The 26,237-nt window shown below is 44.3% G+C and overlaps 7 protein-coding genes across 7 annotated transcripts; 4 read left to right on the forward strand and 3 right to left on the reverse strand.

Annotated features, from left to right (window-relative positions):
• The first annotated feature begins 171 nt into the window (after positions 1 to 171).
• Positions 172 to 2,361, forward strand: EDB93DRAFT_57447 (isocitrate lyase icl). Its single transcript, XM_041456751.1, has 6 exons — positions 172 to 404; positions 462 to 625; positions 681 to 796; positions 846 to 1,870; positions 1,928 to 2,065; positions 2,116 to 2,361. Exons 1-6 carry the CDS (start codon positions 342 to 344, stop codon positions 2,227 to 2,229), a joined length of 1,620 nt encoding a protein of 539 aa, XP_041310625.1. The 5' UTR covers positions 172 to 341; the 3' UTR covers positions 2,230 to 2,361.
• Positions 2,362 to 2,424: 63 nt separating this feature from the next.
• EDB93DRAFT_1128588 (F-actin-capping protein subunit alpha) lies at positions 2,425 to 4,071 on the forward strand. The gene is made up of 9 exons (XM_041448843.1): positions 2,425 to 2,575; positions 2,641 to 2,756; positions 2,812 to 2,910; positions 2,961 to 3,010; positions 3,064 to 3,198; positions 3,249 to 3,345; positions 3,393 to 3,614; positions 3,662 to 3,872; positions 3,930 to 4,071. Exons 1-8 carry the CDS (start codon positions 2,494 to 2,496, stop codon positions 3,728 to 3,730), a joined length of 870 nt encoding a protein of 289 aa, XP_041310626.1. The 5' UTR covers positions 2,425 to 2,493; the 3' UTR covers positions 3,731 to 3,872; positions 3,930 to 4,071.
• Positions 4,072 to 5,646: 1,575 nt separating this feature from the next.
• Positions 5,647 to 7,009, forward strand: EDB93DRAFT_1247510 (uncharacterized protein; the record flags this gene model as incomplete). The annotated part of the gene is made up of 2 exons (XM_041452597.1): positions 5,647 to 6,010; positions 6,066 to 7,009. The coding sequence occupies 2 exons, from the start codon at positions 5,647 to 5,649 to the stop codon at positions 7,007 to 7,009; spliced, it is 1,308 nt and encodes a 435-aa protein (XP_041310627.1).
• A 63-nt stretch (positions 7,010 to 7,072) lies between these two features.
• On the reverse strand, positions 7,073 to 8,969 carry EDB93DRAFT_58230 (uncharacterized protein). The gene is made up of 2 exons (XM_041456772.1): positions 8,569 to 8,969; positions 7,073 to 8,515 (listed from the first exon to the last, which is right to left on the reverse strand). Exons 1-2 carry the CDS (start codon positions 8,764 to 8,766, stop codon positions 7,136 to 7,138), a joined length of 1,578 nt encoding a protein of 525 aa, XP_041310628.1. The 5' UTR covers positions 8,767 to 8,969; the 3' UTR covers positions 7,073 to 7,135.
• A 1,533-nt stretch (positions 8,970 to 10,502) lies between these two features.
• EDB93DRAFT_1247512 (uncharacterized protein) lies at positions 10,503 to 11,650 on the forward strand (the record flags this gene model as incomplete). Its single annotated transcript, XM_041452598.1, has 5 exons — positions 10,503 to 10,634; positions 10,686 to 10,726; positions 10,781 to 10,803; positions 10,862 to 11,010; positions 11,129 to 11,650. The coding sequence occupies 5 exons, from the start codon at positions 10,503 to 10,505 to the stop codon at positions 11,648 to 11,650; spliced, it is 867 nt and encodes a 288-aa protein (XP_041310629.1).
• A 2,005-nt stretch (positions 11,651 to 13,655) lies between these two features.
• Positions 13,656 to 15,427, reverse strand: EDB93DRAFT_1247513 (uncharacterized protein; the record flags this gene model as incomplete). Its single annotated transcript, XM_041452599.1, has 4 exons — positions 13,656 to 13,671; positions 13,742 to 13,881; positions 13,942 to 14,148; positions 15,050 to 15,427. The coding sequence occupies 4 exons, from the start codon at positions 15,425 to 15,427 to the stop codon at positions 13,656 to 13,658; spliced, it is 741 nt and encodes a 246-aa protein (XP_041310630.1).
• A 9,190-nt stretch (positions 15,428 to 24,617) lies between these two features.
• EDB93DRAFT_1247516 (uncharacterized protein) lies at positions 24,618 to 25,534 on the reverse strand (the record flags this gene model as incomplete). Its single annotated transcript, XM_041452600.1, has 3 exons — positions 24,618 to 24,866; positions 24,933 to 25,265; positions 25,355 to 25,534. The coding sequence occupies 3 exons, from the start codon at positions 25,532 to 25,534 to the stop codon at positions 24,618 to 24,620; spliced, it is 762 nt and encodes a 253-aa protein (XP_041310631.1).
• Between the last annotated feature and the right edge of the window lie 703 nt (positions 25,535 to 26,237).

Here is a 26,237-nt window from a genome sequence, read left to right on the forward strand (position 1 = left end):
CAAGTTAAACTGTATGTGTCAATAGTGCTCGTACTTCGAAGTGATTCAGACGTAACAGGTTACAAGACTTCATCATGTCGGCCGAATACCCTGCTACATACTACGGGGCCGCTCGCTGAAAGTCCGTATAAAGCCGCTCCGTATTCCCGGCCATACAGCGTAATCACGAGCTTTCCTCTTGCTCCCATAGCACCGTAGTATTAGAGTTGTGATCTACCATCAATCACATGTCTCAGGCGTGCCTTGCTAATGACTCGGACTCGCTCGGAGCTTACTGACCACTTAATAGACCCTCTACATTTTTTCAAATCCTATCCCTGCAATCATTCTCTCATACTATTATGGCAAACATTGAACGCGCCGCTTTCCAGGCCGAGGTCGCTGAGGTCGAACAATGGTTTCAGGTGAGCCCCTAAACTGAAAAAAGTGAGGTATGGTATTGAGCAATGTCAATCATGAAGAGCCCACGTTTCGCCAGAGTGAAGCGGCCCTATACCGCTGCTCAGGTCGTCGCGAAGCGGGGTAGCATCCCAATCAAGTATCCTTCCGAGATCCAAGGAAAGAAGCTCTTCGCCCTGCTCTCCGAGCACGCCAAGAATGGCACACCATCGCACACATATGGAGCGTAAGTGACCTCCGCACGATACTTATGTATGACGGGATTGATGGAAAGCGTATAGCTTAGACCCCGTACAGGTTACCCAGATGGCCAAGTACCTCGAGACGGTTTATGTTTCTGGTTGGCAATCCTCCAGCACGGCTTCGTCTACCAACGAACCCGGCCCCGATCTTGCAGGTACACACTTTCCTTCTGCGATGAGGTAGTTTCCTTAACTTGCATCCAGATTACCCCTCGAATACGGTTCCTAACAAGGTTGAGCACTTATTCATGGCACAGCTCTTCCATGACCGTAAGCAACGCGAGGCTCGCTCGAATATGTCCGAAGCAGAGCTTGCGGCGACACCTTCCACCGACTATCTTCGTCCAATCGTTGCCGATGCTGATACTGGACATGGCGGACTCACTGCAATCATGAAACTTACAAAGATGTTCGTCGAAAAAGGTGCAGCTGGTATACATATCGAGGACCAGGCGCCTGGGACAAAGAAATGTGGACACATGGCGGGCAAGGTTCTCGTGCCGATATCTGAGCACATCAACCGCCTCGTTGCCATTCGACTTCAATACGACATCATGGGTGTGGAGAACTTGGTCATTGCACGGACTGATTCAGAAGCCGCTACCCTGATTACCTCAAACATTGATGAGCGTGACCACCCCTTTATTTTTGGCTCCACAAACCCGGATCTTCCCCCTCTTGTGAATGTCATGACCGATGCTGAGAATGCCGGCAAGTCTGGTGATGAATTGCAGGCGGTTGAGGATGCTTGGACTGCGTCTGCAAAATTGCAGTTGTTCTCCGAGACCTTGGCTAATGCCCTGACCGCACAAGGTGCATCACAAGCTACAGTTGATCGATTCATATCCCGTGTTACACACTCGTCGTTCCCTCAAGCAGTAGCCATTGCTCAAAGAGAATTTGGTCTCAAGTCTGTACCCTACTGGAACTGGGATACACCTCGGACCCGGGAAGGGTTCTATCGCTACCAAGGTGGCACCCAGTGCGCAATTAAACGATCTATCGAATACGCACCATACGCCGATGCCCTTTGGATGGAAACAAAGAAACCGATCTTGGCTCAAGCCCAGGAGTTCGCTCACGGGGTCCATGCTGCGCGCCCAGGTCACTGGCTAGCGTACAACCTCAGCCCTTCATTCAACTGGGAGGCTGCAGGCTTGAATAGTCAGGATATGAAAGGTTTCGTCTGGGAGCTAGGTAAACTCGGCTTCGTCTGGCAATTCATCACGGTCAGTACCTAACAAATTATCAACTGAGGATTGAACTGACTGGATCTTACCTGTCAGCTCGGCGGCTTGCACTCTAATGCGTATATAAGCGACCTTTTCGCCCGTTCATATGCAAAGGAAGGTATGAAAGCGTACGTGGAGATTGTCCAGAGCAAGGAACGGGAGATTGGCTGCGATGTCTTGACGCATCAAAAGGTTTGCCATTACGACTTCATGCGCGCGTCCTGAAGCTAATGCTCGAATAGTGGAGTGGCGCCGATTACGCCGATAATCTCATAAAGACTGTCACCGGTGGTGTATCGTCCACAGCAGCCATGGGCAAGGGTGTCACTGAGGATCAGTTCAAGGCCAAACTATGATTTTACGGCACTCATTGTCATCTGACCTTAAAGCACATCGTATCTTCAAGCATTACAAAATATACAAATACATCAGAATTAACATCTGCATTGTATAACCCTTCCATAGCTGTAGTTTTACCTTTCGCCAGCATAGAACACAAATACTTGCCGGATTATGCATTTCTTGTCGGCAGTTGCCGATCGCTCTCTGATATCGAATGCCGCAGTTTCAAGTTCGACGTACAATTGAAGGCCGACGCGTCAGAAGAGTTGATCATCGTGATGAGTTCTGAAGATCGTATCAAAGTGGCCGCTTCCTTCATCCTTCAATCGCCTCCAGGAGAGATTAATGACGTCTTAAATGGTGCCCAGCACTTAGTACCTTGTACTTTCCATGTAACGCTGACTTTCTGGTACATTTCCATGTAGATGTTCGCGTCATCGTAGATGATGACGCGGGATTAGAGGAAGGCATTCTTCCTGCCCTTCGGGAATATAACATCGCACAGTTCACAACGGTCGAAGTGCCAGGTGAACACCATCAAGTCAGTCACTAGCTCAACACGCCGAGATAATGTTATTCAATGGGTCTTGCTCTAGACAATAGTCAGCGAATTTGCGCGTGTACCCGGCACCGACGAAGAGCGTTACCTAGACCCACGATCTAAAACTTCTTTTGTTTTCAACCACTTGACTCTAGTGAGTCCTCACTTTTGGTTACGAGCGGCGGTCACCGATGGCGTTAGTAGGAAGCCACAGATCCTCAGTCGGAGGAGCCTTCAGAGGCTGAGCCTCAGCGGTCAGTGGATTATCTGTCATACGTTGACGCGCATTGAACTTATCAGAGATCAGTGCCGCGTTGGAAACTGCTGCGTTGTCGTACTTGAGCTCACACTACCACGATGGAGTTGTTACTGTGCTGGCTATGTCGAACACCCAATTTGCAGTTCAGATCGTCTCCAATAAATACAACCCATCAAATTACTGGTTTGTTCATTCTCGCACATAGCATATGTCGAACTAAATCATCTCTGCAGGGCTGGTAGATGGCGCTCGCACTATGAAATAGACCTTGGGGGTAGGACCATACAAGGAAGGGTTCTCGTGAATGTTCACTACTACGAACAGGGCAATGTAAGGCACCGCAGGGCAAAAACTCATTGGTCTGACGTTTGGTATAGGTCCAACTCAGTACATCGAATGACTCCTCAATATCAATACCAGCTGCTGTGTCGTCACTATCTCCTGCATCATCAGCATCTAAAATATTTGCATTGATCGAGGCTGAAGAATCGCGATGCCAGGCATCTCTGAATGATGCATATCATGAGATGGGAGAGAAGGCGTTCAAAGGTTTGAGGCGCGCCTTGCCCCTGACGCGACAGAAGCTAGACTGGGATAAGGTGAGTTGCTTAATATGACGGTCATTATCCTGACTGAATTTGTCTAGACTATGGGATACAAATTGGGCGCTGAGCTTACTGCTAGCAATCGTGCCTTTGGCGCCCAACCTCGATAGTGGCTGCCCGGTTTCAAGGAATACCTCTTGGTCCACTTATATGTAGTTGTATTGTGTGGAAATGAACAACCACTTCACTGAAATAACGCAGTGCGCATGGCATTGAAAGGGGTCTTTGCCGACGTCGTAGCATGACCAATGAGTGAGTCTATGTCGAGGACAATGTACCATCTCCATCTCTAAAAAAACCATGTATAAGTGGTAAACGATTGACGCTCAGTCATAAAGGACTACCTACTGCCTGTTTGTGATCTTGGGGTTGTGCTAGTTAGTATTGCTTGCTTGAGATCTCAGCTTGCATTATTCTAACAACTCCAGAGGTGCGAGATACTAAGCGATTGACATAGACATGGCAGACATCATAGACAATGGTTGATGGACAGGGTCCCCTGTGTTTTCAAAATCCCGGCAATATTACCTCCTGCTACCCGATCAAACCTGTCACGAATACCTCGGATGCGACGCTCATATGTAAAATATGGGAGATGCCTAACGTGTAATGCGATGAAATGAAAGTTAGGTGACGACGAGTCTAGTTCATGGCAGTGTGATTCCAGAACGTGACAGTCTTGCTGTGAGAAACTTCAGGTGTATCCACTACTTGTCGTCAAGTTTCTTGGCTATGTACTCGTCGTCTCGCTGGAGCGTTGATTAATACAAGGCATTGTGAGGACAAAAGCCCGCACACTCACCTTCGTCTATTCGAAGTAGACTTTCAGCTTATCGAAGGCGCGGAGACCATCGTAGAGAATTATGGCGTTGAAAGAGTCTGCAAGCCTTTCCATATTTTCAATAGTGTTTTCAGACATTCCTGAGTAACGACGAATAACATCCCACATTACAGCTGAAGCATATGTCTGCGTAATCCAACTTGAGTGATAATGCTGGCCTAGAAGAGAAATCCGTACCCAGCACCGTTTCAGAGTATGAGCGGTATGCAAGGTTGTCAAACATGATTGCTGTCGGCGGGCATGTATTCTTCGTCCCGCATACTGCTAATGATACAGGCGCCGTCTCGCCGATTGACCTTGTGGAAATCACTATAGCGCCAAAAGCCAGTGTCTACCAACAAAACGTACAAAGCTCTTCGATCCACTACGTCGCTGAAAGTCGGCAGTTGTAACGCGTGTTGTCACAAGTCAGCGTAGGATCGGGTCTAATGGTCGATAAGATCCAGCTGTTAGCTGTACCTACAAAGGGGGATATCGCATTAGTATACATGTCAGATATTGGGGTCGAAGTTTAACTCAAGTAGATACATAAATCAGGTCCTGGCGAAGCTGACTTGCTCGTGGATCTCCGGATATGCATGCGAAAATAGCATAGGCGTATAACTAAACGCTTGGAGCTTTCGCCCCCAGTTTCGCGGGCATTCCTTAGCATCGCGTCTAGAACCCTTGACATGCCCATGTCTTGCGCGCCTTGTGGAGTTTTGATCCACCTTCTTTCCCATTCGTTAGCTGCTCCATCGGTACTAGTATTTGTCGAGCCTGGGCCCCGCATAAGTCACAGCAGATATTTGAGCATTCTGCATGGCCACATTCACGTCAGCGTTGAAAAAATTTGATGAGGAGTTCAGTTTCGTTGAAGTCGCTCAAGTTGCTGAAGTCACTTGTATTTTGTGGATGAGGAATGTGAAGTAGCAGGCGAGGGCTCCGAATATAGCAATAATTACAGTTAGTGTGTGGCAAAACGACTTCTTTAACATAAAAGCTTGGACTCAAGTTCATAGTACAAGCATGTCTTGTCATCGCTGTTCACAGTCCAGCAGCTCACCCGTTAACTTTCTTTTACGGTGCAGAAGCTGCAGCAAATACTGGCATCATAGTAAGCGATTAGTCGCCTCTAATAGGAAACATATCCATCGTTTTGTGTCCTTAGGATGTCACATCCCTCCCGTCGAAAGCGATGAACTCATGAAGCTCGTCAATTCTACAAACGAAGGCAATCGCCAGAATGGCCTTGACAGCTGGATATGCAAACGTTGTCGTAAGAGGAATCAAGCGGCTGAAATTGGCAGCAAGACTGCAGTTCAATTGCTGAGACCGAAACCGGACGACAACCAACAGCCACTGCCCACCGTTCAGGCGCAATCATCGTTGGGGCTTGCACTTCCGAAGGACGAGAGGAAAATCGATCCGGATGTTGTAACTCGCAGCGGTGGGCCAGCAGGACCTAGCATTGAGGCGACCGCACATATACTCCATACCAAAAGCACACAACACAACAACCGCGGCAGCCAGCACCAACAACAGCAGGGTGGTCAAATGGGAATCATAGGTGATGAAGAACTACGCTCCGCGGTTTCGCGCTCTGATTGCTTGTGTTTTTCCAGATAACAATAAACTTCTGACGACTACAGTTAAAAGCCTCCAAGTGAAACGTGTGCTCAAAGAACAGCACCTTGATGGTCCTAGAGCAGATGGTGACTATCCCCGTACAACAGAGCTTTATCCAGATAAGCCTGCTGTGCCTTTCAAGTACGCCCGTGCTCCAGATGGAAAGAAACTCGTCTCGTCCGGGTATCTACCAAACATGGAGCAGCTTGAATATGTCAAGTGTGTAAATCCTTCACACATAAAAGAATCTATGGCACAAAAAGAAGATACGCCTCTCTCTCGCTCTGTCACTTTATTCTCCGAAAGGGTTCACTCTCCATTCACCTCACTGTCTGTTAGAGAAGAGAAAGACGTCCACCATGATTCGATGGTGAAGGATCCTTGTGGAAATAGACAGGAACCGGGAACTCGTCCAAATAGTCCTCCAGGAACCTCCGTTGGACATGACGACATCCACATGAAGGATGACAGTGATGATCTCTATGCACCTCCTGTCCCTCGGTCTAGTGGTTCAACCCCTGTTCCATCCAGCTCGGCAACGTCTAACGAGCGCCAAGGAGGTTCCGTAATGCAAGAAAGTAACCAGACGATCCAACAACAAGGAGTCGTTCAATCGCATCCACAACCCGAAGGCCCGAGCAGCCTTGAGGTCGGACCTGAGTTTGGAGTGCAAACATCTTTTCCTGACATGACTCAACAGCAAACACCGAAGGCAGAGGCAGAACCATTGCTGGGCCATGATTGGTTGAAAGCTCGATACTCAGTTGCTAATGATTCATGGCGCCCTTTTTGCGATCCACAACGTGAAAGATATGGCGTCAGCAGACGCAAGCAATGCACGGCTAAATTTCTTGGTGATCCGTTGGCGACAACAGATCGAGAACTGCTTTGGCTTTTTTTCAGTCACGACTGGATTCATCAAAAACAACTCAATATTTGATAGTCATGATTGGAATCCAGATAACCGACGCATCACCTGTACCGGTAACACGAGTAACTTAAAAAAAACTTCATATACGTATTTCTTGTGTACAGTTATATTAATGGTCCATTATACATCACTCGACTACCGCTGTAATGTCAAGATATCGTTTACTTCCTCCCATAGCTTGCGATAATACCGTCCTTTAGCCATTGTATCTAAAGGATGCTGCCACGCAATGATTTTCTTCAGTCGGGGAAAGATATTGGACAAGGCACATGCGACATCTTGTGGATTGGCCAACCTCGAATCTCCTAAGCTCAGACAAGTCACTGCCAAATTGCGAGCCAGAGTTGCATCCTGCTGTGTGGATAGGGACATTATGGGACAGGGTGGCAGGGCATCTAAGACTATCGCAATTCGATAGAGCCTCGGGCACAGAGCGCACAGCGATTGGAGACCGCGGATAGTGATTGATGATCTAGGCTCAGAAGCGGACGGATGCCAACTACGCCCTTCATTGAGACAAAAGACCTCAAGTTCTGGCCAGGAGCTTGCCATTGCTGTAAGATCCGAGTCACCCAGAGAAAATGACAGGCACACGCCCAGATCAAAAACTCGTAGTTTGGTGAAAGCGAAAAGTGGTTTGAATACATCCACTGTGATGATCTTTGAGTCGGGAAGAAGCTGGGAGAATCCAAGTGTAGCATTTAGAAGTCTGTCGTGCACTTCAATGGAACGGATTGCGCAGCATTCTTTGTCGCATTGACTAGAATAAAGTGTGCTAAAACACTCTGTCAAGGATGCGGTAGTTGGTGCTTCAGAGATATCGAAGACAACTGACTGCAGGGGCCTGCATCCAGGTTCTACAAAGGATGTGATAATTGGCAAACTATATGCGCGAAGATGCAGATTGCGCAAATTGCAAAACCACGAACGATCAGCACAGTCCTTGCCTGTCCTGGAACTACGAGGCCCTAAGCTTTCGTAGTCACTTGACACCCACGAAGGGATGCCCAAGCTTAAAGTCGTGAGTGACTTGAGTTGAGATATGTGTAGAAGATCTGCTTCGCTGATGGTCGATGACTTGCATTTTAAGGAAGTGAGACGAGGTAGCTGACAAATTGTCTGAACGGCGGAGGGACCCTCGTCTTCTGATAAAGATATGACAGAATGCTTGCTTATTGACATGCTGTGGAGGTTGGGACAGAGTTCGGGCAGTAAGGCTAGGAAAGGAAAGTCGGGAGGTTTGTGGAAAAAGAAATCCAGCTCGAACGACTCCAGAGTAGGACTTAGGAATAGTCCGATATACACATAGCGTGATTGATCAGTGTCAGTCCACGACAGTCGACGAAGATTGGGAAACAACGGGGTCGTAATGCGCATCATGTTTAATAATCTCAGTTGTTCTGTAAGGGCGATTTGGGAATTGGTATCCGAACATGCCAGAGCAGGACATGATAATTTACGGACACGAGACGCAGCTCGTAAGAAGGATATGCATGGTACTGATGTGCGCGGGTCCTTGAAGGATTGGGTCAGTTATCACGGTGTCTGTTGCTCGATTGTTGGCGCACCTTGGGTATCCTTGGTTTCATGAATTGGAGTAAGGGCCTTAGGTCCGGCAAATCCGACCATAAAAAGTCCAATGCCAAATGTGATAGGAAGTGACATGTCCGAGCGAGAGCGTTGAGCTGGCTGTATGATGCATCTGCTTCTCGCACCACGGAAAGTATGCTCAGCAGAATCTCGTCGACTAGCAATGCGTGATGCATAGTAGTGGGTATGGGAGGGAAGACGCAAGTGTGGCTCCTGAGGCGCCAAGGGACCGGATTTTGACAAATATAATAGATAACAGATCACTGCTGATTAATCGCCTTATCCAAAGACGGACACTTGTTTGTGAAGGTGATGAGACTTGGGTGAACAAAAAGCTTTCGTACTTAAAGGATTCTATGATTCATGCCATGAGACTGTTCGGCATGGGAAGTCGTGAGAAGTAGAAGTCTTGATGCTTCACTGGCGGAGCTACCGTGGAACTATTGCCTTGCCGTCCAAGGCGTGCAGGGACATAAGCCGTGTGGCAAAGCCCAGAATTCAATGTTGCCGGAACCCGGTGTTATCATCCGCTGCATTTCCCTCATTTGAGGGACGTCTGTGAATGACTCCTTATTAATTGTTTCATACAGCCTAAGACAGAAGATATCGTATGAGTGTTTTGATGAATGCGACAAAACCCTGACCTGATATGGCTGACTTTTAAACACAAGTTTAGAAATGATCATGGCGCTGGCTGACATGTTTTTGTGTTCTCCATCAATGTAGACCGAATATATTGCACCCTCAAAGCAGGAGTGCGCGTGTTTATCGCGTACTAATAGACATGGGGATATGTGTGTGACGGTGATGAGATCCCAGCTGCAAGTGGGCCAATGCTCTTTGGAGAAAAAAGTTTCAAGAAGGCTCTGTTTGTAGGTGCCCAAGTCGGAATCTGAGATTGTGATTTGAGTTAGTACGAAGTCGAGGACTGGGCCTAATAGCATTAGACCAGATGAAAATGACTCACTAGGATTTTTACCGCAGTAAGAAGTGCAGTGCAGCGCCATGTCACAGGTGCGGATCGTGAACTATTCCCCCCTGCTTTGGGAAGCGCATCAACGGCAGGTGATCTGAAAATATTTTTTGAAGAATTTCTAGACCTCATCTGAAGAGTCCAGGATGCAGCCGAGGAGAGTTTACATACAGCTGCATGATTTTGCATTAGAAATAGAGACCGAGCTCCCAAGGTGCGGGCAGTGTCTGACTCGGATATGTACGGTACGCCCTGCTGCGAAAGGTTGACTGTACCTACAAAGGATGCTATTGCGACCAAGCGGTGCGTGGCAATCAAGGCGGCTTGTGCTACCGGAACCGGACAGCATCAGAGTTCAGAAATCGGATCCTATGAAAATTGTTTATTAGATAGTAAATTGACGGCTGCTCACATGCACATGCACATACCACACAGCACAGTCAAAGAGTCTGAGTCCGAGGCTTGTTTGCGAAGGCACCAACGTACAAGCCGAAATCCAGCGCGGCACGGAGGCAATAGTATTGTGAGAGTTGTTTCGAGTCCCGCCGTTAAGTAAGTAACGTTCTTAGTAATATATACAACTGGGGAATTTAATCTCGATTCAAGTTTATTACATAATATCAACATCGTCAGCGCCGATCAGCTCATTGTGCAGCGGACGAGTGGTGAAGCGAACAGCGCAGCCGCTCAGCATTCCGGTAGGCTTCACTTCCCGGTGCCTGCCTCATCAAATTCAATGTCCGACGTCGGCAGGTCTAATCTCCAACAGATTTGCTTCAAATATGATCTCAGTATATGTAGAGTAGCTAAGCAATTAGTGCAAAATAGAGTGCTGTATTTAGACGAAATGATCTTGGTATAGAATCTTATTCACAAGGAACTAATTTGTGACCCCTCGTGGTGCCATACGACCCCCCACTTCTCCTTCGCCTTCATGACATGACGATCGTCGACGGAAACAGCGAGAATGATCTTATTCGTTTGCTCAACAGTATCCAAGAACTCTCAGAGCAGCTTACGCAGAACCGCTCTATATCGTTTTCGCTCCATGCCTCAGTTGGTGCTATAAAGGTTTTGCTCCTTTAGTAAAGCCAGAGACCCTCGATTGATATAGAGCCATAGACTCAAGCGACACATACACAAACGGGGTTTGTCCTTCGCAGGTGGGAACGTGAACGTTTAGCGGTATTTGTAGATTGGAACTGATCATGTTGCAGGTTCAACCTCGACAAGGTTCAAGGTTTGTCTTATTCACTGCTGATATATTTTTGCTCGACTAACTCTTTCCTTGAACCCAGATGTGTATGACGCGGAACTAGAACGTATGAATGCCTCTCTTGCGGCCGAGAATCAGACGCTGCAGCATGACAACAAACAACTTGGTGCGCTTATTCGGGAGTACGAGCAGACACTCGAAAGCGTAATGAGTGCATTCCGCACAAGAGCTGTACGTGTATATATTCATGGGTAGCTCATTGGTAACCGACAAAAATATGACCTCTTTCCTCCCTCGCCTCGATCCGCCGCCCTACGTACATGCGTTACCCGCGGTAATTAATCTGCAGCGTGACGTCCAAGAACATGAACTCACTCTCATTCGCGAGTACGAATCCAAGCTCATCGCCAGGGAGTCAGAAGACCTTCTCCGTGCACTGTCGGCTAGCACTACCCAATCCGCGGCCCTCGGGCGAATATCAAACACGCTTCGCTATCTCATGCGCGTACTGAATGGCGAGGATGTCGAAGTTGCTGATAATCCTTCGCCCGGGGCAAAGCAAGGCAATACGGAGGAGTTTGATTTCGAAGAAAAGAAAGATTGGTCTCTTGAAAGGGACTGTGAGCTCGCACGGTTGGAACGAGAGAACTCTATATTGCGGAGAATGCTGAGGATGGAGGTACATGAGATCGAGGCTGATACAAAATGGAATATTACAGATTATGCAGTAGACAACTCGCGCCTGCTCGGACCGCGTTCTGGATCAAGCAAACATCCTCCTCAGCCTCCACAACCACAAAAGAAAATACTGGGTGGTGCGCCAGGCACAGTGGGACCGTACGGAACGTACAAGAAGGGTAAACCAGGCTGAACAGAGCGTCACGTGAGGCTTTTCTCTCGTTAACTGGATATCTGTTGACCGTGGCTTCTTCAGTCTATCCGCTTTCTTCGTTTTATTATTTGTGGACATTTGTACATTCATACCGTGGTGCAACGGCAGGACACTTCCAATTCTTCGATATGTTTCCATACAAGAGCTATGCCGAGCTGGGTGACACGAACAGTTCATCCGAGTATTTGAAATTTTGCGTGCATCTCAGACGTGGTCAGAACCTTATTGGATCTCACTTGTTGGTATCCGTCAGAACTGTTTCTCGCTATGCTCGCATTCATATTTCTGCTATGCAGTTCCAAAACAGAAAAGGGATCAAATGGGTAATGCCGTGATTACCAATAGGCTGGGGCAGTCGTAATCACACGCATGCCTCATAACATGGTACATGAGAAAGAGAAGGATTTTTATTGTGGGACTCGCTAGAGGAGGGCTTTTTTTGATGATCCAGTATCGGAGTGCCTCGACTTTCAGGTAAGTGTATTTGTGCTCAACTTGAGCACATATAAAATAAAATGCAAATTAACGATGCAAGGAGACCATTGTCAAAGTTAATAGAAAAAAAATTATTATTCAGCAGGTTTCAAACCTAGACTCTGGTAATCACTTGGCTAAGACCATTGAAGATAAATATTTCAGGAACTGTTCATGAGCAAGTGAGCATCAGGAAAATCATAAAATTACTTACCACAACTTAAAGGAACTTTGTGTGACTTGACAAAAATTTCAAGTACAGTTAAGCAAAATTTGTCTAAGTAGGCCCTGACTTAAAACAAGTAGGGTCTTCTGATGAATTAGACTTTGCAGCTTCTCATTAATAACTAGAAAAGTACACACTCGGGCCTCCAGCTACTCAGTGAGCACTAGACTGTGGCAGTGCTTGGTATAAAGCTAAGTCAAGTCAAGCAGATCAGTAGTGCTAAGGACAATTTTGTTTAAAAATTTGGCTCTAAATTTAAATAAGTCTGTGCTTTAAGGCTGTCAAGAGATATAAAGTCAAAAGTAAGTCAAGGACCAAGACACCTAGTAGTAAGGATAATGACTTAGGACTCCTGTTTATTTCATGTACTTAATATCACAATTGGAGCCCTTGATGGAACAAGTGCAGTACTTACTATAGTACTAAGTAGTATTGTTTTACTTGAAGTCATTTCTTAAGTTTTATAGCCTAAATACTAAGGAGCTTAAAGTTTGCTAAGCAGTCACTCAAGCAGCAAGAAAGCGCCCATAGTAGCAGTACAAAAGACATTCATCATGATTCAAGTGTGAGTAAGAACAAAAGCAAATTAGGGTGGCAGACAAGAGAAAGCAAACATAATAAGGACTGTCAAGACATGCCTCCTCGTAAGAGGCTCTAATAGATAGTAGTACTACTAATAGGCTAGTAGCTAGTACAGCAGCACTGCCAATGGTAACTCGATGGGTGCGGCATTGTACCAGCTTCAAGTCCACTGACAATAGTAGTAGTAGCAATGGTAGCCTACTACTAGCAAGTTAGAAGCTTAAATGAATTGAATATTAGTGTCAGGTAAAAATAATGAAAAAAACACTCACCATCGACTTGTTGGAGGTATAGGTCAGTATAAGACTCCTATTACTCTGGGCCAGAGTCACCATCTCCCTTAGACTTAGATTCAGTGTCTGATATATTAACTAGTTGAGCACACTCATCCAGATTGAGGAGTTCATCATCAGTGACATCATCAGCAATATCATCACAAGGCCAATGACTCTTCTTCAAAAATTCCATCACAAATGTGATGATAGTGTTGAATTTGTTGTTGTGCAGGTTCTTCACAATTGCCTTTACATAGGCTCACATAGATGTACTCCAAGAGATGTCGTTGAATCCTGTTTGTTGACTAGATACCTTACTGGTCAATTGGTTCAGTGTCTTTGGCAAAGTGATATTTTTTCCCTTAGCAGCCCAAACCATTTTGATAGTCAGTGTATGGGTGGACCAGAGTGTCAAAGCTCATTCAACCTAATTAGAAGCAGTGCTGGTGGAGGTAGTATCATGAAAAAATTATATCAATATAAATAAAATGATCATGCACCACAGCACATGACAATGCAGGACCCCTAGCAGGATTAGATGAGACCCCTGACTTGTCCACTAACCCAAGGACCTTGTGAGTGCCGTTAATTGCAGTGAAGTATGCTCCAAATGTTTGGACTGCGAATGCACCTTGATAGAGGCCCTGGAATTTCTGCATAAAGTGTCAGCACATGACTTGGAGGGATTGAAGTTGAGTGGTAGCAGTACGTACAGACTTGTCATTGCCATTGGCTTTTTTGTATAAGAATTGGAGTTTGTTGAGTGTGAACTGGGCAAATTCTGTGCGATTGTCGTCAGAATCCTTGAGTGAGTCTTGAGATTTGAGATATGCAATGACAATGGCAATAGTAGCTGAGCCAATGTAACTGTGGTAGGAGTCTGTGACTTGCCGGACAGTCAAAAACACATGAAGTTGATACTGCCAATGACACATTTGAGCACCCTTATAATGTGGTAAACTGAACTGGTGAGGTTCACCATGTAAGGAATACTAGAGAAGACTGAGTCCCAGATGATCTGCAACTTCTGACAAGCTAACTTGGTGGGAACATCCCAGGGATTGGGCAATGTTGCAACATATTGCATATATGTCAAGATAAAAATGCGCCACCATAGTTTTTGATTGATACTGTCAGGGAGGTCATTGTTGCTAGGCTTCTTTGCATGCTCAGCTTGACATGCCACTCACACTCAGGACTCTCTGTGTTTCTTTGGTCTAGCATCATATTTCTCCATACTTTAGATTCCTCATCTTCAGTGTTCTGCAAGAATAGCTGCTTTTTCTAGCACATCTTTCCCTGTGTGATGTGGACCACAAATTTGGGGTGTTCCACTTGGAACCAGACTAGGAGCACTTTGTTGTCTATGTCAGAAATTTCCTAATCAGGTTTCATCACCTTGTAATGTGTTGCAATGATCCAATGACAAGTCGAGGTCCCAACAGGTTCCAATAAAAGAGTGTGACATTACATTTATATTACATTTCACGTTACAATATTGAGTTTATGTCACAATGGTGATTCCAATCAGGTTTCAACCGAGTTTGCAATATTGACCGTCAGCTGCAACTGTCCAAGTTAATTTTTTGGTATCTTGAGATCTAAATTTCAAGGCTTATCTAAATATTTTAACTGGGTCTCAACGATATTGGAAGAGATTTCATTCTAATTGAAATTTAATTGAGAGCAAGTAAATTCAATTACAAACTGGCACCATCCTCAACAAAACATATCAAATAATACCTACATGTAATAAGTCTGTAGGTAGCGGTCCTACTTCTTCCGAGTTCGCTTTGGTCGGCCTGCAGCCTGCTCACTCACTGATCCACTAGATACAGGTGCCAGCATCCCTGCCTTCCTTCCTCGGCCCTGACGACCAGAAGATGGGGCTGTCACTACCACTGGTACATCATCAGGTACTCCAGGTCCAGAGTCTTCAGAGGCCACAGTGGCAGCAGCTGCACCTGCAGATTCAGATGCCACAGGTGGTCCAGGGGCTGGAATAGCCGGCAAGAGGGTTGCAGGATTGGGAGTAGTGGTAGCATTTGCAGGGACAATGGCCAGTGCTGAAGGAGCGATCATGGGTGTAGTAGGCATGGCCGGTCCAGGAATGTCATTGACGGGGTTGTCATTGGTAGTTGTTGGTCCAGGAAAGTCATTGGATTCCTTATGCCCTGCATTTGTGATGGCCAAACACATCAGATCAGAGGTAAAATCTTGGACATTGCAATATTGGAAGTCAAGGATGATTGCCAGATATAGGCATCAATCTTGTTGTGGATTGCACAAATGCGAGGCTGGTCCCAAAGGGTTACCCACAGCTGCTTGTAGGCCATAAACATGGCAGCATATGGTAGCCGAGACTTCACACCAACTCCAGCTTTCGCAAATGAAGTGTTGGAAGAAAGGATGAAGATCAACTAGAGAATAGTAGCTAGTTGCTGATCCAGAGGACCAATGATAGCAGAAATAGAACTCACTGTGACCCAACCTGTCACAAGTACCTTTAACAAACCATTATTCTTTCTTGAATCTCCCTAAGCGCCAATACACAGCGCCTAAGTCAAACCCTAACCCTACAGTAAAAGCGTCTACCAGTTCGGAAATCCCTTTAGCACCCATGACACGTGTCTTCGATGTGACTGATGAAGAAGATGAGTTCTTTGATCGTGATTAGATTAGATTAGATATGATGACCTGCACCAAACTGGTCCAGTGCATGACCGTGCAGTGTTAGTGAATATTTTTTGGGAATTTTGCATGGAATGAATTTTGTGTTATTTGGCTCGAAGATGACTCAGCTAGATTCTCACGCATCTGAAGCTTCCATGAAAAATACTTTCCGCATATGTTTGTTTGCGGGAACTTCCAGGAAACTTTAAATACATGTGTTACCCGGTTTTGCTTTATGACATATGCTACGTCTCTAAATAACACCAAATACAAACAAGTTTCAACATATTATGTAAACCATGTTCTCTTACCACAGTCAGCTGATCTATGACTAAGCCTGACAAATCATGTAGTATATCTAGATACGTGAGAAAACGAAAATTGAATATACCTAGGTACGCGGGAGTAAATTAGCACAGCCACATAGATTTGTCTATATAAGGACCTCCATTTTGGCCTGAAATGCAATCAATCAGACTCCCAGAGTCACCCTTAATAAAATTGCGAGTGAGGTTTGTGTGTGATCAGCATCAGCAACAACCACAAAGAGTTGTTCGACATTGTCGGGTACATTGATGAGACAGTAGGAGCCATTGAGCTCACTGTGCTCAACAACCTGCAAGGCCTGGTTATTTGTTTTGAGAAGTCTCTTGTTTTTCTGAGTGTTTGTGTTTGTGTGCGCATGTCTCTGTCTCTATCTTTCTATCTGTTTCTCTAGGATTGGGATCTATTTCTTTTAAGTTTGGGATCTATTTCACTCTAGTCTGGGATCTATTTCATTTTGTCTGGGATCTATTTCTTTTAGTTTGGGATCTATTTCCTTATCTCTGTTTCACTAGTCTGGGTTCTGTTTCACTCTATCTGTTTCACTCTCTCTACCCATTGAAAGCTAACAGTCTGAGTGCTCGTTTATTGTCATGTCACTAACGTGTTATAGATTTTAGCGAATATATTCTGAGTGTTTGTTTCTTGCTGCTGATACTAACGTACTTTTGATTGTAGCAAATACATTCGAGCCTTACCTTTGAATTCTTCGTGTTGTCTCTATGTCTGCTAAAGGCTCAGAGTAGCTTAGTGGGGAGACTTCAGGAGTTGATTATTGTTCACTTGACCTCACACATCTGAGTAGTATACTGAGCCAGGATTGTTGATTGTCAGATAGGCTTTAGCTATTGAATAAGGGACTTGATATTGAAATCCAAGGACGTCCGTTTCTGATTCTGTTTAATACTCATTGTGAGTTCCTTGGCAGCAGATTCAATATTAGGCTAAGAGTTCTACGGAAGCTTTTGACAAGTCTTAACCTTTGATCCTACCTGTTTGTGCTGTGGGAGTGACCAATACAGCTTCGCACAATTGTTTCATAGTAAGTTTAGAATATAGCACCATTGATTGTGCCTAGTCTTAGTTCTTATTTCTGTTTAGCACCAGTGATTGTGCTTAGTCTTGGTTCTTTTTTTTCTGTTTCTTTGTTTCTTTTAGTCAACACCATATCACTGGGTTAACTAGTGTTTCTAGACTGATATCGTAGAGTACCTTTGTCTGACCGTAGCTTGGATATACTGACAGGCCACCCACGAACAACCACGTTATCAGTCATTGGTATTTGTCTGAATCACTGACCGTGGAGATATTTGATTTTGTAGGTGTTCATCTATAGATCATCTATCTAAGAAGACAACGATAAGATAAGATATGGTCATGTGATACTTCTTTAATATTCTATGATGTTCTATGGTACGAATTCCCTTTTCCTTTTTATGATTGGTCAGTAGTTGTATCTCAGATTCAATCTCAGATTCAATAGTTGTATATAGGTAGCACATCTTGGTTGATAGTTCTCTAGTTCAAACCTCTTGTATCTACATCATTGTAGCAATCCAAGACGTCCTTGCTCATTATTTCTGTTGTGATAACCTTAGTCTGAGTCCTAGTCTCTGCCCAGCGTTAATTTGTTATTGGGTTGTGACATTAGGTTTGAACTATAGGAGACTCTGACTCTCGCATACCACTGGCATTCATTACTATATCCTTTGAAGCCTTGGCCGACCAATTGGTTGACCAACAATTCAAACAATCATCTTTACTTGTTGTTACACGTGTCTCTCAGCAGCACATTTGTGTGAGATACCCATCTAACATCCATTAAACATTTTTCTCTTGCCTGGTCTAAACAACCATGACCATTTTCTGAAATCCATCCCTTTTGCTTGCTTGAGCTTTTCTACCAATAGCCTTTTGTAGTTAGTAGTCCTATACCAGGCCCTGCCTTACATTGCAGCTGCCAGTATACGGAGGTGTTGACGACATTAGGTGTCTCACTACAACTTGAAGTGCTGGCCCAAGACCCTGCCTGCTTCACGTTACTATAGTTTCCTTTTACAATTACCTTTTCTTTGTACGCATGTAGTACCTTTCTTGTTAAGTTTAGTAGAACTGTCACATCTGCGGATAGTCTTACCATCATTACCAAGAGGATTTAGATACGGTGTCCAAGTGAGACTTGCACTTGTAAGCTTTGGCTGGAAGAGTGATAACTTGTCCTTGGCTCGTACCCTTACGGTGATTGAGAAGTAACACACACGAAGCACACCACATTTTTCTCACTTAACAAAGGTGTAGTTTACGTACTCTCTTTTAGTTAGTAGATAGGGAAGCATCAGTTGGGTTGATTAAAGAACCCTTTGACCCTGAAGTATGTGGTAGATCCAATTAGTATCGGGAACTGCTTCAGTTTTCCATTTACATACTCTTTTTCCCTCTCCCCTTAATCATCATTCCTTTTTGGGTGGACCATTACAACTCGTCCACCACTTTATTATTCCTTTTCTGGAAGGGCTGTTACAACTCGCCCTTCAAACTTCTTACGTCATTTGTAAAGTGGGTTCCAGAATACAACTGGTACAATGACTAAGAAGACTTACTCCTTGCATGAGTTTCACACACTTGATGAGGCTATGAATGGGCCTAAACAGCCCTTCAATTGTTACAAATGTGGAAAGCCAAATCACATTGCAAGAAACTGCAGAACTCCAAATTCCTTTCCTTCCTCAGATAGTTCCGCACCTCCTAGTTGGTTCCAAGATTTCTTAGCTCATAGAGAAGCAAAGAAGAAAGAATCAGAGATTCCCAAATGGTTCAAAAACTGGACTATATCACCAGAAGGCAAAGAGATACTGGCTAAGATGAAAGCCAAGGCAGACGCACTTGCCAAAAAGGTATCAGAACCGCCTAAATGGTTTAAAGAATGGGAAGCCTCTAGAAAGAACAAAATCTTGGAGGAACAAGAGACAGACAAGTCGGGCAGTAGATACTTGATCCTTGCAAACTTTGTGGATGTAGAAGAAGTAAATCTAAAGACAAAATCAGAACACTTCTATCTTTCCATAACACTTAAGGGAAAGAACAAATCTGCAGATTTGAAAGCTCTTGTAGATTGTGGAGCGTCTACGCTCTTTATCAACGAACATTTTGTCAAAGAGAATGCAGAAAATTACTGCGTCCAATCCAGGTTAAAAATATTGATGGATCTCTTAATGCCTCGGGATCGATGACTCACTTTGCTGAACTAGGTCTTAAGATTGGTAACCATGAAGAAGAAAAGACAGCATTCATGGTTACAGACTTAGGAAACGATGATGTGATCATTGGTATTGACTGGCTGAGATACCATAACTCTGAGATTGACTGGAATGCAGGGAAGTTTTCACTTTCACGATGCCTGGTGAAATGTGAAACCAAGAAGGAGAAAAGACTCTGAAACAGGGCTGAAAACAAGAAAAAGTCAGAAGAAGTCGAAGACATACCTGGCTTGTTGCCTGTAATGGCAGATCAACATGATGAAGAAGACGTGACAGTTAAGAGAATGACCATGGAGGAAATAGAAGATGAAGAGAGTCCTGAAAGATTATGGATTTGATACAAAGCCTCGGTCACCATGGAACAGAAGGTAGCAGAAGAAGCTACTAAGAAGAAGAAGTCGGTAGAAGAAATGGTACCCGACTGGCTTCATGATTACCTGGAAGTATTCTTAGAAGAAGAATCTAAGCACTTCCCTGAAAGAAAGAAGTGGGATCATGTGATAGATCTTAAAGATGAAGGTGATCTTCCGCCAAATGCGAAACCATACCCATTGTCACCTAAAGAGATGGATACATTGAAAGAATGGTTGAAAACCGAGACTGCACTAGGACGTATTAGAGATTCACAATCTCCAGTAGCAGCACCTTTCTTCTTTGTGGCCAAAAAGGATGACAAGTTGAGACCAGTAATGGACTACAGAAAGCTCAATGAGAAGATGGTTAAAAATGCATATCCACTACCAAGATCTCAAGATTTAATTGATGCTTTAACCGGTGCCACGATGTACTCTAAGATGGATGTACGATGGGGATACAATAATATTCGCATGAAAGAAGGAGATGAGTGGAAGGCGGCCTTCAAAATGCCATTTGGTCACCATGAACCGACTGTGATGTATTTTGGACTCACAAACTCTCCTGCAACCTTCCAAACTATGATGAATGAAATTCTAAGAGACCTGATAGATAGCAAAACAGTAGTCATCTACTTGATGATATAATGGTCTTTACGAATGGAAATAGGGAGCAGCACCAAAAGGTGGTATGAGAAGTCCTGAAATGGTTAAAGGAGAATGACCTGTTTTTGAAGCCTGAGAAATGTAGCTTTGAACAGTCTAAAGTCGAGTTCCTGGGGTTGATCATGGAGGAAGGCAATGTGTCAATGGACCCTGTGAAAGTAGAAGGAGTATTGAAATGGCCTGTTCCCAAATGTGTAAAAGATATACAAGCATTCATGGGTTTTGCCAACTTCTATCGAAGATTCATACTTGGGTTCTTGGAGATAGCCAGACCAATGAATGATCTGCTACAAAAAGATGTCAAATGGGATTGGACGGAGAAGCAACAAAAAGCTTTTGATGAATTAAAGAAACATTTCACAGAAGCTCCCGTCTTAGTCATGCCAGACATTGAGAAAAAAAAGAAAATAGAGACCGACGCTTCTGATTATGCAACAGAAGCAGTTCTCTCTCAACTAATGGAAGATGGATTATGGCACCCAGTGGCATACTACTCTAAGTCAATGAATGATGCAGAAAGAAATTATGACATTCACGACAAAGAGTTGTTAGCAATTATTAGAGTGTTGGAAGAGTGGAGGCACTATGTGCAGGGAGCACCTCACCCAGTTGAGATATGGACAGATCATAAGAACCTGGAATATTTCATGACGAGTCAAAAGTTGACCAGAAGGCAAGCTAGATGGAGTCTTTTCCTAGCGGAGTATGAATTTACACTCCAACATAAGCCTGGTGTGGTTAATGACAAAGCAGACTGTCTTTCTCGGAGATCAGACCATAGAGGGGGGGAGGTAGAAAACGATAACTCAAATCACATTCTTTTGAAACCGGAATTCTTTACCATAAAAGCTGCTAAAAGAGGTCAAGTTTTGGTGCATGGAGAGAATCAATTACTCCAAAAAATATGAAAATGCACAGAACGAGAACCTGAAGTCGCTAGAGCATTAGAAATGTTAAAAGCAGCACTGGTTCAATTGCATAGAGGAGTTGAAGAATGGAATGTGGAAGATGGATTGGTGTTATTCCGAGGATTAATTTATGTTCCAAATGATGAAGAGATCTGCCAAGAGATACTGGATTTGTTTCACGACTCTCTGCTGGCTGGACATCCTGGACGAGTGAAAACCTTAGAATTGATTTCCAGAAACTATTGGTGGCCTTCAATGACGAAGTATGTCCATGATTATGTAGATGGTTGTGATAGGTGCAAACAAACAAAAGTGCTTCCAAGTAAACCAATGGGACCTTTACAGCCAAATGAAGTTCCAGAAGGACCTTGGCAAATGATCACCTGTGACCTGATAGTGGATTTACTGAAGAGTGAAGGGTGTGATAGCATTTTTGTAGTCGTTGATCGATTTTCGAAACAAGCACACTTCATTCCCACCACTAAAGATGTAGACTCGAAGGGTATTTCCAAGCTATTTCTGAAAAATGTATGGAAACACCATGGAACACCAAAGAAAGTGATCTCAGATAGAGGAACTCAATTCATATCAAAGTTCATGGGACAAATGTCAAAAAGATTAGGAACAAAATGGTCTGCATCAACCTCCTATCATCCCAGAACTGATGGACAGACTGAACACATGAATCAAGAAGTAGAACAATATTTGCACATGTTCACGTCATATAGACAAAATGATTGGGTATCTTGGCTGCCAATAGCAGAGTTTTCACATAACAATGCAGTCACAGTAACCGGTCACAGTCTGTTTGAAGTCCTCTATGGGTATAATCCAGATTTCACAATCCACCCAAACTCCATGTCTGTAATCCCCACTGCTGATGAGAGAGTTGATCAGATGAAAGAAGCGAGAGATGATGCAGAAAATACTCTCAAGATGGTCAATGTTACAAGAACATCTAGACGCCTGGGCCCCTACCATTTTTCTCCTCATCCTTCTGGTATCAGCCCTCGCATCATACCCTTACCCCGACCTCACCCTTGTTATCCTCGTCATCCTCGCATTCCCTTTTGCCCTCTACCTGTCGCTTCAGCAGAGCCAGTACATCTGGCCGGATCCTTTCGCTGACGAAGCATACCCATGCTCCGTTCCACCACCTGACTGATCCTGTGGACCGTCCCCTTGCCTTTACCGTCCGGACGGTAACCTATGATATGATGCACGACACATCCCCTTTGCCCTTTTCCCCTTTCTTGATCTCTGACTCAGTGCGCAGTCGCACATGCGACTTATACTTAGCTCCGCAGCTGCACGATCATGCCCCTGCGCATTTCACTTCTTATTTCGATCTTTGACTCACTTTCTTATCCAGCACGTTCTACCTCGTCCGTGTCTCAACGCGAACGTGCCTTCCTTTTATGGTTATACCCTTTACCTATTGCCTCTCTTGGTAGTACGAGTTATCACCCACTAATACGTCTCCTGTCCTCTATATAAACTCGCTACCATGTACTGTATTCCCTAACTTGAATCTACTTGGTTCTTGACCTCCTACTCTCACCAGAGTGATCCCTTCTGCCTTGCCAGCAGTCTATATTCTATCTTCTTATCTGCTCTTCATGGATAAGCCTATAGTCTCGATCTTTACTCATCGACTTCATCGACGAGCAAAGCCCCTGTTAACTAGTCGGACTTCCGTCCTTCTAATTAACAATGATCTTACGATTAACCTTCGGGTGTCGTAAGCCTTGGCAGATACAGCTCATTGTCTAGCACCCACTTGACGTAAGCTACCTGATTTGGACATAGGCATCAAATCTTACTTGCCGAAGCCTCGCCAAGTAAGACCCCTAACCTTGGGCTAGCCCAAGGACGTCCTCGACCATTGACGACACACGCTCAAACAGAGCGTCGCCAACAGATACCATCCAAGTCGTAACAGTCAATGAGCACATGAAGCGATTCTACGACAAAGGAGTAAAAGACACACCTCAGTATAAGAAAGGAGACAAGGTCTGGCTTGACGCAAAGAATCTCAAACAATGTCGTCCAAGTCAAAAGCTGTCAGATCATCATCTAGGTCCATTCGAAATACTAGAGAAGATTGGCGAGGTAAACTACAAGTTGAAATTACCGGAAAAATATCAGATCCACCCGGTTTTCCATGTAGAATTGCTTACCCCATATCATGCATCTCAATTAATTCCTTATACACCTCCAAACCAACCACCTCCAGAATTGATTGATGATCAGGAAAAATTTGCTGTAGAAGAAGTGCTAGATAGCTAATTATTCCGAGGAAAACTGCAGTACCTAGTAAAATGGGAAGGATACCCGAAGGAAGAGTCATCTTGGGAGCCGGAAGAAAACTTAAAGAATGCTCCAATTCCTTTAGCGGAGTTTCATGAGAAGAATCCCATGGCTGCAGCCAGAAAATACCGAAGAATCAAGGGCTCAGTGCTTTTCACAGAAGATTTCAAACAATGGAGAGAAAAGAATATCTGACCTTCATTTGTTCATGATGACACTCACCTCAGAGAGGGGGTAATGTCACGAGTACCTTTAACAAACCATTATTCTTTCTTGAATCTCCCTAAGCGCCAATACACAGCGCCTAAGTCAAACCCTAACCCTACAGTAAAAGCATCTACCAGTTCGGAAATCCCTTTAGCGCCCACGACATGTGTCTTCGATGTGACTGATGAAGAAGACAAGTTCTTTGATCATGATTAGATTAGATTAGATACGATAAGATAAGATATGGTCATGCGATACTTCTTTAATATTCTATGATGTTCTATGGTACAATTCCCTTTTCCTTTTTATGATTGGTCAGTAGTTGTATCTCAGATTCAATCTCAGATTCAATAGTTGTATATAGGTAGCACATCTTGATTGATAGTTCTCTAGTTCAAACCTCTTGTATCTACATCATTGTAGCAATCCAAGATGTCCTTGCTCATTATTTCTGTTGTGATAACCTTAGTCTGAGTCCTAGTCTCTGCCCAGTGTTAATTCATTATTGGGTTGTGACACAACCCCATGCAAGAAGGCCAGGAGTACAGGACATTGTGCCCCATTTTCGAGCATTGCACTTAGTGCGTGGCCAGCCAGAAATGTCTAGCAAATTCTTTCCAAACATCACGATCCTAATTGCCTATGTAGATCCATTAGAGTGAAGCTTAAAAATTACCTTCATGAGTGGTTCCTAGTTACCAAAAACTGTGGACATTGTGGGGTCCATCTCTTGATTTGTGAAAAGGATGGGCGGAAACTTTGATGGTGAGGAGCGGCCACCGGCAATACCTGATCCAAGCATCTTCTGGATCTCAGGAATGGTATCCTGCTTCATGAAACTCAGGTCAAAGTAGGACGAATCCAGACCAAAGATGTGCCCTGCCATCAAACGTAGTTTGCTGATCTCACTGGAGTGTCCACCTTGGAGATGCTGCTCTAGCTGCAATATTTAAATTAGATATCAATTAGTATTTGGTGGGATGATGAAGCATATAAACTAACATACCAATGATTGAAAATGAGAAGTTGGTATGAAACGATGGAGGTGATCTGGTAGAAGCAAATACACCTCTGTCACAAGGCAAAGTTCTTCGGCACCCTTGGTTGAGTAACAACTAGGAGATATGATGACAGGTGGAGGGTTTGGCACTGGCAACCTTAGAATGCGGTGCTCAGGTGGGAACATCTCAGCAATAACACCATATTTGCGAGAAAAGGTCGAGAGCTCAATGTCAAAGGCCTTCAGCTCGTTGGGAACTTGTGCGCTTGAATGTCTACGTTGATTGGATGCCAATACTTTGTTCTTCTCGCCCAGTGTCCAATTATTATTCTTGAGAGACTAGTTTTCCAGTTGCAGACACTAAATGATCTTGAGATGCACAAAGTTAGAGCTACTAAATCATAGCAAGCGAAATAAGGCATCATTACCTCCATGTCTCCACCCTGCAAAGAAGCCAATGACTGAGTGGTGGTTGATGCAACAGTCCCTGCCACATAAGACAATGGTATATCCGATTCAGAATCATTGTACTCTAACTCAGAGTCAGAGTCATGGTGTGCAATAGGATACTGAGGCATCACCACAAGTTGTAAGGTCAAGTAAAACATGGCACAAAAAACAGACTCACCACAATTTATATTAGTCAATCCTGGCTGTGCAACTTGGACTGAACATGAGGAAAGAAAACACGAGGGAAATTACATTGTAAATGATAGCTTTGATATTTAATTGAAATCAGCATGTGGGTGATGTCAATACAACTTATATGTTTGGCAGTTTCATTCTCAGAGGAGCCGACAGTTCATGGCAAAGATGTGGAGTAATAGTATTGTCAGCAAGACCTGCTCTCGACGTAATGAAGAAGATCGGACAGCAGCCAAGCATCCAATTTAAACAATGACTCACCTGCACTTGCTTGAATTGTGCTTGAGTTGTGGTCCCAATTGGCTTCAGACTAAGATTCAGAAGTTGCAACTTAGTTACAATGGTAAACTCAACCAAATGACTTAGCGAGAAATGCAATCAAATGCTGACATAATCACACTGACAATTCATTGAAACACACCTGAACATCAGTTTCAGAACATTAGCGGTATTTATATTAGCATAGGGACAGTGCATAATTCAGAATACATGAAATTAGAATACCCCTTGAGCTAGCTCAACTTTGAGCTTTATTTCCAGCTCCTGGACCTGCAACTATTCCCTGGGATCACATCACCAACAGTAAGTAGTTATATTAGATGCCAAAGTGGCTGGAGGAGGCAGGAAGGGATACCTGGTAGGAGGAAGGGTTGTCTTTGATGACGA

Source organism: Suillus bovinus (genome assembly GCF_016758785.1).
Source record: "Suillus bovinus strain UH-Sbo-P2 chromosome Unknown EDB93scaffold_10, whole genome shotgun sequence".
Classification (NCBI taxonomy): Eukaryota; Fungi; Basidiomycota; class Agaricomycetes; order Boletales; family Suillaceae; genus Suillus; species Suillus bovinus.

Coding starts and splice junctions, on each gene's coding strand:
- EDB93DRAFT_1128588 (XM_041448843.1), top strand. CDS start 2,494: ATGAGTTCTGAAGATCGTATCAAAGTGGCCGCTTCCTTCATCCTTCAA. Junction 2,911..2,960: donor TTTTCAACCACTTGACTCTA/GTGAGTCCTCAC, acceptor TGGCGTTAGTAG/GAAGCCACAGATCCTCAGTC. Junction 3,011..3,063: donor TCAGAGGCTGAGCCTCAGCG/GTCAGTGGATTA, acceptor ATCAGAGATCAG/TGCCGCGTTGGAAACTGCTG.
- EDB93DRAFT_58230 (XM_041456772.1), bottom strand. CDS start 8,766: ATGCATCACGCATTGCTAGTCGACGAGATTCTGCTGAGCATACTTTCC. Junction 8,516..8,568: donor TGAAACCAAGGATACCCAAG/GTGCGCCAACAA, acceptor CAATCCTTCAAG/GACCCGCGCACATCAGTACC.
- EDB93DRAFT_57447 (XM_041456751.1), top strand. CDS start 342: ATGGCAAACATTGAACGCGCCGCTTTCCAGGCCGAGGTCGCTGAGGTC. Junction 405..461: donor AGGTCGAACAATGGTTTCAG/GTGAGCCCCTAA, acceptor TCAATCATGAAG/AGCCCACGTTTCGCCAGAGT. Junction 626..680: donor CCATCGCACACATATGGAGC/GTAAGTGACCTC, acceptor GAAAGCGTATAG/CTTAGACCCCGTACAGGTTA.